General features: G+C 41.0%; 1 protein-coding gene across 2 annotated transcripts in view; it reads right to left on the bottom strand.

The window, feature by feature from the left end:
- The window catches only part of dachd (dachshund d), a 105831-nt gene that overhangs the window by 43242 nt on the left and 49941 nt on the right, over nucleotides 1-12648 (bottom strand). For both annotated transcript variants that reach the window (XM_086220261.1, XM_086220260.1), the window contains exon 3: nucleotides 5094-5209. In XM_086220261.1, coding sequence (XP_086076387.1) covers nucleotides 5094-5209 — 116 coding nt within the window. The remainder of the gene's footprint in view (nucleotides 1-5093; nucleotides 5210-12648) is intronic.

Here is a 12648-nt window from a genome sequence, read left to right on the forward strand (position 1 = left end):
ATCATCACTAAGCTGTCACGTCTCTGTGATGGGACTCAGGAGTAGCTATTAGACGCGCATTTGAGTACAAGGAGAAGTAGAAATAGAACATGTGGCTCTAACAGATACATGCAGGCATACACAAACTGACACACACAACGTGACACACACACACACGCACACACACAAATAGCGGGGCCTGGGCACCCTCTCCTCTCATCCCCCAGCTGATAGGCAGATGGTGAGAGTCACTCTGAGCCACTGACATGGAGGTGCATATAATTTAAAGCCTTGTTTGCATCTTAAAATACATCAGTACCATATTGACGTACAGTATACATCATGTCAGAGTGGGCCCTCTCGTTTGCAGTGGGCCCGAGCTGCTGTTCCATATGCATAGGCAGAAGAGGAGGGGGGGAAGAGAAAAAAAAGCCACCGCCTCATAAGAAGGTGATACTTCTCCACATAATGAATGTGGCCTCTGCCCAGTCTGAAGGTCAGCCTTCATTTGTGTATAATGGGCAAGAGTCAACTGTTTTCCAAATGAGACGTATGCAGAACAGACTGCCGAGTAAATATTGAAATCACCTCTGGGCTGTTTGTGTGATAAATTCACCCCACAAATCAGGTGACTGCTCGGCGAAGTGCCGCAGTGGTGCTTTCTGATGCTCTAAACTTTGGCTGTGAGAACAGGGTGGTTTATTACACTGCAGCCTGTGTGTGTCCTGGTCATAATTTTATTCGTAAACTGGACGCGTATGAGGAAGAAAAAGGAAGGGGGGGGGCAGAAAAAAAGGACATGAAGAAGGAGACAAGTGATACAAAATCGTTCTACTGATAATCATACCATTCCTGCAAATCAATCGTCATATATCTGCACTCACACACACACACACACACACAAACATTACGATACAGTGGATGTAATAGAGACTACGGAGATGTTAGTGCCCAGCAACAAGTCTATTAAGTCTAAACGTCAACAAGACCAATCCCACTCAGTGCTAATCTGCATTCATTACTATGCAAACAAAACAATCATGCCTCATATACTCTTTCAAAGTCACCTTTAGATTCACACACACTCTCTCGTATACAGACACACACATAAGTCTGAATCCTCCTGGCACGAGACGAGCAGCATGTAGAGAGCAACGCCAGTCGGAGGAAAGAAAAGCGAACATTTCAACAAATAGAGAATAGCATGGCACTGTCACATGGGGAGCACAAAACAGCAAAAACAACAGAGACAAGGTCTGATGGTAGCCCTTGGAGCAGCTGTCATATTAAATAATAATGAAGGATCTATTAATATGCAAAGGAAGCAGCAGCCGACTGGCTTAACGCTGTCATGCCTCTGCATATTGTCAGGATCTTCATCATTAATTAACATGCTAGCTGCCCCATACCTGCGCCAATGTCAGAACATTCTTACAACAAACACCCCAATGCCTGTGCCCTCTGCAACTAACTCGTATAATTAAATTAAAATCAGATTAACTCCACATCAGTACACAAAAGGCGGATTTTTATGATTTTTTTTTTTCCGCAGCAAGTGGCGAGAAAAAAAAAAAATCTGTCGTGTTTCTGTTCAGTCTTTGTTAGGGACCGTACCACGGGCAACAATGAAAACACACTTTATCGTAGGACGAGTGGAGAAGAGACACTCCATGTCAATGAGCGTGGAGCAGCCTAATTTTATGCATGGACTGGTGGCAGCACGGCAATGACAAACTGGGGTTGGGAGCGACACGACTCTTAGGTACACGGCGCCACTTGAACTGTGCTATCCACATCATGACAAATTTAGTATCAATTACAGAGCGTGCTAACCTTATGACAAGGCAGCAGCCTGAGAGAGGAGGGGTAGAAGCACAAAGAAATGACACTAAATTACCTGCTGCATACTGGATCTATTTTAAAGCAGCTTGAAGTGGCACTGGATTATGATCCACTCCTGATGCTGACGTGCTAATTGTACATCAAAAGAACATAAATACTACAATAAGTCTATTGTACTTGTAAGAAGAGCCGTCTGTCCCTCTCTCTCTCTCCTGCCAGCCAGCGCTATAAAATGTTGTTTTTATCAGTAAAGTACAGGATGCACCCCGGTGAGACGTAGGTGACATTCATTTCTCTAATGGTAAATGCAGTTCTCTTGCGTTATTCAAAAGGTTGAAGCCATATCCAGGACATAAATGAATTATATTGCAGCTGCTGGTTAAGTAGTGGCCAGAGTGTGAGCGGAGGCCCTCTCTGCTTTAAAGGAGATGTCATCTCAGTGTGGTGTCAGTCCGCAGCAAATAATCCGATTTGGGGGCCAATCTGCCTGTAATGCATCAGCAACTGGAAAGGCTCCAGCAAAAACCCTCCCGGGGGGCACGCACGCAAGCACGCACATATATATCTCCAGACACATACACACGTGTGCTTTCACACACATCTGAGGGTATTTCCTTAAATGGAATCCTAAGCATATTAAGATGTCCTTTTCTAAATGGAAGTGGTGTCAAGGGCAAAGATACATATGTTAACAATGTGTTTCACATGGGCCTCTCTGGTCTTGTTAGAGTGTGAAGAAGGCATCTTTCCACTGTGGTGAATCAGCTCGTTGATTTTAATCTTCCATGATTTCAGTTGAGTATCCTGAAATAAATGAGCTGATCATAGTTTGATTGAATCAGTTTTTGGTTTTCTTGGGGGACTTGAGGGAGACCAGCATCAAATATGACACCACGAGGAAGGGGAATATGGTATTTTCAGGGCTGATACAAATGCTGGTTATACAGCAGAAAGCAAAGAAGCCAATAACATTTGGAACTAATACAATTAACATAAAAAGTAACATTCTGGGGTGAAAATTCACAATAACACGAACCATAAGTATAAAAATAAAGTTCATGATATTGATATTCCTGGATACCAGAGAGGTGACAGAGCCAGGGTGGCGCATTTTTAAAAAGAAATAAAAGTAATGAATCTGATCATCAGCTGCTGTACCGTCAGTGACTGGTCGTTGATTTGTCGTCTGTCACTGTGCGTCATTAATTTCAGCGTCAACTTTGTCAGAACTCGGCTAAAAAGACACTTAAAAAAATAAAAATGAGATATAGAACTTTGGTTTTAGTTTACAGTTTTATATCGTGGAGATATAGTCCTCATGTATTAAAATGTGGGTGTGGAATGACAGACAGACTCGAGTGTTGATAGCGTCAAAGTTCAATACTCAGCCCAACAAACAATAGTGACACAACTAAAATGAGGCTAAAACCTCAAAAGACATTGACTAGAATCAATACTATACAAAGGTGAGGTATAATGTGGCTAACACTGTTGTGCATTTTCATCGAAAACTAAATCAAAATCAACTGCAGACCAACTAATTCAGGCTCACCAAAAAGAAATCAGATTTTGATCAGCTTAAGCTACACTAAGCTAAAATAATTAAAGTTTTCTTTAACTCGTGTAAGACACTAAACCTCAGTAAACAAATAAACAGGATGGATGACTAAATATGATTAAAACTAACAAGGACATCTGACACAGGACTGAGAATATAAATTAAAACTCTAACCATGTGAGCCTCGACACACCGGACTACCTCTGCAGCTCAGACTAAACAGCTTTTTTGTATTTGCTGCATCTCAGACAATCGGGGAAGCCACGGGGGGAAGAAAAAAAAAAGCCGCCGACCCACAATCCATCTGAGTGCAGGCGCTAACTCAACTGAAGAACCGACTAATATGACATGACATGACAGTGTAGCCATCTAAGACGATTTCTCAGTGTCGTTTTTTATCATCAATCAGAACGTTTGGACATGACAGGGAGATCAATTAGTCGCCTACTTAGATGCTAACTTACGTGTGGTCAATTATATTTAATTACCGAATCTGTCAAAATCTGTAACTTCCTTGACGTTTAATGCAAAACGATTCAATTATGACACAAATCTGATGGAGAAGTTGTGCCTTAGCACAGTTAGGAAGCTCAAGGCAGTTATGAGAACACCGAAAAAAGGAAAAAAAAAAAACCTCAATTACTTTATCTCTGCCCCCTGAATACCCCGACTAAATGTCAAGATCATAGAGTCCCTCTGGGCTTAAAGGGGATGATATCAAAAGGCTTTTCTGTTGCTTTATGTTCCACTAAATAACACAGGGCCTTTCTCATCATTGTCCTTCTCTGTGTTCACTTCGGCCTTTAAGTTCGCCTTCTACAGCTCGCCGCAGATAGCCAGTGACCTCACCCTATTCCCAGGGTTCAAAGCCAGCGAGCCGCTATTGAACTGAATCACCCCCCCAACCCCCCCACCTCACAGATTTGCTGCCTCCTGGTGAGGAAATTAAGAAAAAACACACACACACACACACACACACACACACTCAGACAGCAAAAACATATATATGAGGGAGAATAATTTCAAGTTTGTGAGCATCACCATAGAAAAAGCAGCTGTGACATTTTATCTGCAAAGTGCCACAGTTAATAGTTGCTTAAATCGACTGTACACATTCAAAGAGCCGAGCTGCTCAACAACGCTATAATATCATTAAAGACATATGAAGAGCAAAAAAATATGCAAATCCCAACACTTACAGCCACTAACATCAAAGCACTCACAATAAAGCTAGCCACAAATAGAACAAAAGCATTAGTTGCAATAAGACTGGGCCCGGGGCTAAGTTAGGGCACAAATGGTTGTTGTTGATTCTTGTGGCGATAAGCTCGCTTTAGCATCACCACCACTGCCTATGTACATATACCAGCGGAGTGGATTTAATCGCACTAATTAGAATGCACTCAAGGCAAAATGCAACATCTACTGGAATAATCTGAGAGAAAAGATCTCCACTTCAATTTATTCTCCCTCCCCTTGTTTTCTTTCCGGGGGTTGAGCAGAGGATCTGTTTTTGGTAAACGAGTGAGCGGCTGGTGTCTGGTGCTTGGGTGCATGTGTCACTTTGGACCGGTTGCCATTTCGAGGACAAGCTGCAGGGAGCACACTGGTGGAGAGTGAGTGAGTGAGTGTGTGTGTTTGTGTGTGTGTGTGACAGAAGAGAGTGAATCAGAGCCTTAGCAACAGTGACAGGGCGCTACAGAGGGAGCCATACCTGTGGGTGGGATCATGCCAGGGGACATAAGACCTGGAACAGAGTGGGGCATGATGTGAGGGTTCTCTGGTGATGTCACACTCTGGGTCCTCTTCGGAGGCCGGCCAGGTCTGGAGCTGCAATAGAGAAAGACAAGGATGAGGGGTAGTAGACTGGCAGGCAAGGAGAGGCTGTGTGTGTGTGTTTGTGTGCGTGTTTGTGTGTGTGTGTGTGTGTGTGTGGGGGGGGGGGGGGGGGGTTAACATTTAGCGCCGTCCAGAATGCAATTCCATTCCAAAGAGCTAACATGTACTGTAAATAAATTTCTTTTCAAGGACAGTTGCTTTCTGCAGCTCAACATAATAGACTTCCATAACTAATTAGATTACACGGTGAATTCATTTCCTTTATTGAAGATCAACCACTTTTTGATGCATAATTCATACCTCGTACCTCGTTACCTGTTCCTCTGTATTAATATCCCCACACTATTTGAATTGCCTCGTTTGCATATGCTAAAATCCAGCGTGCGGCCCTCGGCCTGGAAATTACATGTTAACTTGTTATAATTATTGCAGTCAGGCCACTATTGATTTATGAGACTTTTAAAAACCAAATATGTGTAGTTCTGGTAATGAATGATATTTTAAGGTTCTTCAGGAAATTAAAAGGCAATGGCTGCCTTAGGAAATGTTCTGCTTGCTTGATTTAATGCGCGCCTTAGCTGGAAGGTGGTGTGACAGAGTGATTCAGACCTGTTGGACGATTCTGATGGGGGAGTTTTATTACACCAAACGAGGGGCACAGATCCAGCCGTGATAAATGACTGTGCCACCACACCGTGCAGGAGAAAAGGCCTTCAAAGCAGACACGACCCTGACTTTCTACACATCTTATTCATTCACTTATTAAACCAGCTTCGAGTTGCAATCAATACCTACTTTGCTGGCTTATAGTTACAAAGAAAAGCCTACAGGGTGAAAAAAAAAATGCATTGAGCATATAACAAGGGGGCAGAGAGTCTATATTCTTTATGAACAAGGAGCTGGGTGTCTCAGCTGAAGATGAATTATGGTGACTTGACACAGGTGACATATTGGCTTCATCCATTATTTCACATACAATAGTCTGAGCTTTAGCAGGATACTAAGTTCTCTCTAATATGAACTGGGTTTAATCCATCTTTAAAACACCAAAGGGTTTCCGCCGTGTGAGAGAAAACCTGCACAAACAGGACTGAATTTCACACAGACAGGAAATGGCCGGAAATCAGGCTATTGGCTGAGCTGCTCCATTAAAATGAGTAATTTTTCTTGTAATAAAGTTTAAGGAGGAATTCAATGTGCTTAAATAGCGATGGCATTGTTAAATATGATGGTTTTTTGTTTTCTATCGATAAACAGCACAGCTTGGAAGATTGGCTTTCTGTTTTTATGCTCCAACCACTTGTAATTTCTTACAGAGAACCCTAGAAAATTAATACTTGACAAACCTTTTAGGACGTGCGCTAATATTGGCACGTGATCAGCATCAGAGATTTGCACCAGCATCGGTCCGATATTGATGTTGGCCTAGTTCTGTTCATCATTAGTAACGAGGAAAAAGAAATATATGAATAACGGATGTTTCAAAATGTTTGGAAATTTAAAAAAGAGAAAAACAAAAAGATTCAAATTCACAATTTAAACTTTTCTTACACAGACAGAATTAGTAATAGAAAATATTGGCTACAGGATAAATTAGTTGTAAAAAAAAAAAAAATCAGCGTGACGGAAACTGGAAAATAACCAAATGTCCAATGTGCATTCCTAGTAACTCTTAGCTTGGATGTATGATTTCAAAGCAGAGTGCACTAGTTTGTATAAGCCATGGATCCCATCAGCCAAGAGTTACTTGGTGAACACTATGGGCCTATGTGCAAGTAAAATACTAACCGAACACACACACACAAAAAAACACCATTTGGGCCAATTTTTTTTTGAAACTCAGGATCAAAATCAGTGCAACCCTTTGGCGTACTTGACATTTCTCCTTTAGTATTTTTGCTTTAATTGTATCAAATGAGTGTCTAAATTTCTTACTTTAGTGGTTTCCTTCTGAACTTCTGATTCTTTACAGCTTAAAGGCAAACACGCAAACGTATTTCTATGATATGCCATCGGAAATGATTTCTTTTTCTGGCCTCATTTTGTTCACTACACTCATGACAGCTGATAAAACATGATTTTATTTATTTGCCATCAATAGATAAAGTTGTTTACTAGCTTGTCATCATCAAACTCAAATGAACTTGTAACTTACTTTTACACTTTCTGGACTTTATCAACCAGTACAGTTTATGAGTGTTTGTATTATTTTACAACCTTTCCCACGGGCAGTATCCACACTTTTAGTTCAGACAGCGATTGAATTTATTCAGCCGTGTCTTGCGCGGTTTATTTACCACAGTCCTACTACTAGAGTGTGTGCTCGCTCGCTCTATCTGTCTGAATGTGCTGACTCCAGTATCGCGGCTGTAGAGGTTTTAGGACTAAAAGCAGGCCTTCGCCAAGCTGCGTTCCTTTGGAGGGGAAAACACACAAGTGAGAGAAGTAGCGAGGGTGAGAGCAAATGATAGAAAGTGAGAGGAGGGCAGAGAGGACGAGAGAGAGAGAGAGGGAGAGGGAGAGAGAGAGAGTCTGGAAATGTAATTCCTATTTCTATCGCAGCCCCTCTTTGATCGTATGAGAGGGAGAGATCGCAGACAGTTTTGCTGTCATCACTTTCACTTGTACTCCGGCTGAATTATTTATGAAAGACCTGGATAAAGGGTATGTGATGGGTAAAAGGCTTTTTACCAACAATACTAAAAGCAAAAAGGTCCTCAAATGGACAAAAAAATGTCACATCAACCATATATCATGTCAAAGATGTGAACCCAGGTACAAAGAGGCGGTTAAGTGGAGGCAGTGTTCGGATTCAGTCTGAGGGGGAGTTGCACACAAACACTGGAGAAGAGCTGAGGAGCTGTAAAGCAACAGGAAATTAGGGAAGTTGATGTTAGAGTCTCCATCTATACTGACAGAAAATATATCAGGGAGAAGGTGTTGACTGTGTAATGTTTTGTAATTTTGCTTATTTCCTTAAAAACACCAGAGTTGAGGCACTGCAGATCTGCACTGGTCAGAGCTTTACAAGCCATCATGCTGGGTCCGCAGAGGAACTCAACCTGGCCTCAAACAAAAAAAGCCAGGCTGTTTATCAAGCAGCAGATGCTGATTCCCTAAATAGCCTGGCACAGAAACCGCTCCGAACTAGGCCATTATTGCCGAAAAAAAAAAGCAAGCACAACTGGATTTATGATAGGGATTTTACTACTTCTTCTTTCTTATCGCTGTCTCTGCTTTAAAATCGCAACGATATGATTTCTTTAATAGAGGTCAGCAGTGAGAAGAAATGTATTCAAAGATATTCAAGGGCCTCATATCTCTGGCTTCAATTAAGAAAAGAAAACGGGCCCCACCAGCTTTGGGCTGGGGGGGGGGGAGCAAATATGCTACATATTCTATTCTCTCCTATTTTTTTTTTGTTTTTTGTTTTTCTGCCATGTTGAAAAGAAAATAAGAGTGAACTTTCCCTGAACCAGACTTCCTTTAATGGCCCGGCCGCGTGTTGACCCAGCAGAGTCGGCTGGAACCCGATACTATCCAACACACTGCGCCGCACAGGCAATCAGATTACACAGGACCCGACAATACACTCCGAACGAGTCCAATTTCAGCTCGGCAATGCAATAAAAGCACAATAATTAAATTCACGTTCGCACCCCGTTTACAGGAAGCCAACATGAAGCGACGGGGATAATAAGAGCCATAATATCGCCAGAGATATCAGGATGCTTTTTGATCTCTTGGCAGAATTCTGACATCTCACTATCGAGAGTTTTCTCTTTTTTTTTCCTGCGGACGGAAGCAGCGTCTGAGATCTTATTACCCAGAAGGCCGTTAATGCAGTGATTATCATCTGTTCGGAATCAATTGAAACCACAAATGTTAATGGTCATGAGCGCACTCTTTTAGCCGATTTAGTTACACACAAACATCAGCGGGCTCCACCCACCTTCGGATATCTTTAGGAATTCAACTGTCAAGAGTTTGCAGAGAAAGATCATAATATTGTTTCCCAGCGGTTATGATTGAGCCATTAACCTTTTATCTGGGTTTTTGTTTGACGTTCCTAAAAGGTAAGGATGGAGATATTTATTCCATTTCCGCCCAGTCGGCCAAAACAAGCGAGTGAATCATTCCATCTGGGGCTTGTGTAAACAAAAGGCCTCTCCAGGTCTCTGCCAATCAGGCCTTATAAAATATTAACCCAATGTCATTGCCCTTTTAAAATCTCTCACCTAGAATTCCCTAATTGTTCCTTTTCTTTATCTCTCCGCTGCAGAGAGTAAATAAATTAACAAAATAGCTTTTATCGCCCTGAGTAACCTTTTAACTGAAGGATTATCTGGGGTTTATTTTTCATTTCTCTCGCAGCGATAGCGGAGCATGCCCCATTGATTGGTTTGCCGGGGTGGTGACCAGCCATGAAAACAAGGTCTTATTGATAAAACAAAGCAGCTCCTTACCTTTTGAGTGCCAGGTCAGGCAGAAATTCAGAGGCCTCAGACCATCAGGGGCCTGAATATGCTGAGTTTATGGTGGGTTGTTTTTTTTATTACTATTATTTGGTTTACTCAAACAGTTTAACAACTCCCTTGAGAGGTTATCTCTCTGTTGGAAGACAGTAATAACATATGGCTGCTGTGTCTGGAACAATTCTGAAATCTCCATAATGTTAGCAGATTAAATTGCATGTACTTTGTGTAAAGTACTGGTGAAACTTCACATTAAGGGTACATTATTAGTGTTTCGTTCATGTGTCGTTATCTGTAAGCGTACTGAAGTAAAGTGTAAGTGTAAGTAATGTGGAAATAACCATTCATTTTTGCTTGACTCTTATGCTGAAATGTGCAATGGCAATGTAACCCCCCCCCCCCATCATCATGGTTATAATCTGTAAAGGTAACATGAACACAATTACAGAATATTTAGTGGACACAGCACTTAACTTTAAAAGCGATACATCACCCCAAAAGTTTCTTTGTGTATGTGGATTACCGAGCATATGGCTGAATAAAGACTACGTTGGTTATACCAGATGATGCACATGAGCGTTTGTAAATGGAGGTTATGGGACAATGTCTGCGGTTGTTTGTTGGCGATGGGGCACTATAAGCTACAAGCTAACTATAGCAGCCGTCTCTTTTTGCAATCTGCAGTGACAAAGATGTGATGCGGCGGTGAAGCATCTTAGTGAAGTCAAGACCACCATTTCTGAGTACTTGAAAGTCAAAATACACTTTGTCCATGTACCCTCATTGTAAAGTGTCAGGAAAGAGTTGCTTTTTAATTTTTCAGATCCTTGTTGTTCACCTATTCATCAATATATGACGAACAAATTCTGATGTATAAATTTCTTGTATTTTCACGTAAAAAGCAGAACAGTTTTTCTTTATGTGTTTGTAGGAGCATATTTCAACAATTCAAACCAATAGTATCATGACATTCACTTTTCAATCCTCAACTTTCATTAGAAAGATGTCTACCATTAGCTAGCTAGCTTAAAAGGAGTAATGGTAGGGCGGTGCGTCTTTGGTTGTTTCTGTACCTAAAACTATTTTTTTGGGAGGACGAAATACTAAAATACCGTGGTTACAGGTTCACCAGCACAAATGTATTCATGCTGAGGAAAAATTATGACTAAAGCATTTTCCAGAGGACAGCTTCAGCAATGGCAATGAGCCCAAGATGGGCTTCAAGTCAGTATATGTTGCCAGCGCCTCAATCAATCTGGACGTGCTCTCTTCTCAGCAGTCCACACAAATTCCTACTTGTCAACTTTTCATCTTGTAAATATGTCACAGCACAGCAGCCAGACACTCACAAGTACCTTCTCAGCAGGACTTTAGGTTTTAGAAAATGTCAACCTTTTCAGCTGTTTGTTCCACATTCCTTCATTGTGATAAAAGGATGGTTTACATGATAATGGTGGTAGAATTCCAATGACAATATAGGATGAAAACATAGATTTTGAGCAGGTTTGTATTGATATACATGTCAAATGAATTGTCGGCTGATCTCAGTGTCCTCTCACTGCCACAGTTCAACAATGGGAGCAAACAGACGCCCAGATAACATTGCTGCCAATGCAAACTATCACATGAGGAACAAAGAAATGTTTCAAGAATCATCGACATGTTTCCTTTTAAGGAGGATGTCTTTTTTTTTTTTTACTTTTCAAAGCTTACTCGCAACGATTTAATATCAAATTAACGATGCATGAAGTTACACCTGTCAAAATAATTACTTTATCAACTCATCATATAATAAATAAACACGAGCTCAATGTTGTTACTGACTCTTTGTTTAAAGGAACAACAAGATTCTTTTGTGGTTAATTTCATTTATGGTTTATCTATTTAATTGGGAGATTTTGATATTTTTTACAATTTAATTCCAACGTCTAACTGAATATTCTCAATAATTACCATTCTTTGAAGGTGTATTGCGTTATTATGAGATTATATTCTTGTTATATCAGTGTAAAAAAAGGCCCTCTATAATATCACTTATCAAAATCATTTCCGGGACAACTTTTTATCCAGCAAATGTTCTTATCATGATACTTATATAAGTAAGTTTAAAAAAAAAACAACAACGACAAAGAAACCCAACAAGTATGATAGAGCTCCAGCTTCAGAAATGGAAGGGGTTCTATCTAATTTTAATTGTTTGTTTCTGAGTGTTAGCGGGATCGTGCAGGAACTACCAGGCCAATTTTCACCAAACTTGCTGGAGGAGTGTTAGCACATAAAGAGGAAGAACCCTTTCAGATCTGTTTCATGTAGCAGAAAACTTTTTTTCATGAGGTTTGGTGGAAGTACAGAATCCCCCTCTAGTTGTAAATTAAAACAAGCCGACACTTTGGTCGTGATACATTAAATAATCCTCGTCATAACAATCTGACAAATGAAAACTTGAGAAATTGAAAGGAAGGTATGGTATGTAGCCTTCAACACACCAAAAAAAAAGAAAAGAAAAGAAGGGTGATTTATATTTGCTGCTGACCTTGGCAGTCTATTGGTTGTGATGATCATGATCTCACAGTCACAGCATGATACATGGGAATGTATTCACTCATCCATCTTTTTCATGCATCCATCTATCCTGGGCCTCATCGTGTATCTACACTCGCATTGAACTCCTTCTTGGATTATCTCAATCAGCTTCCCCTTGCACCTGTCAAACACCGCCTCGCACAGGTAGCCACATCGCCCTTATCTGATCGAGATAGCTGGATTACAGCGGGAGTGTGAGGAGAGGGGGTGGTGGTGGTGTGGTGGGGAAACACACACACTTTTATTTATTAGGGATAGGAGCAGCTGCATCCGCCTGCGAGCTTTGTTACAGAACAATATATCACACATCAAATGGTGTGAAATCAAAGGCGGGGGGAGAGTTAGCGTCACTGGGAGCTCTTTTAAACTCCT

This window comes from Aulostomus chinensis, chromosome 12 (genome assembly GCF_037954235.1).
Source record: "Aulostomus chinensis isolate RoL2024-O1b breed Wild chromosome 12, RoL_Achi_v1.0, whole genome shotgun sequence".
Lineage (NCBI taxonomy): Eukaryota > Metazoa > Chordata > Actinopteri > Syngnathiformes > Aulostomidae > Aulostomus > Aulostomus chinensis.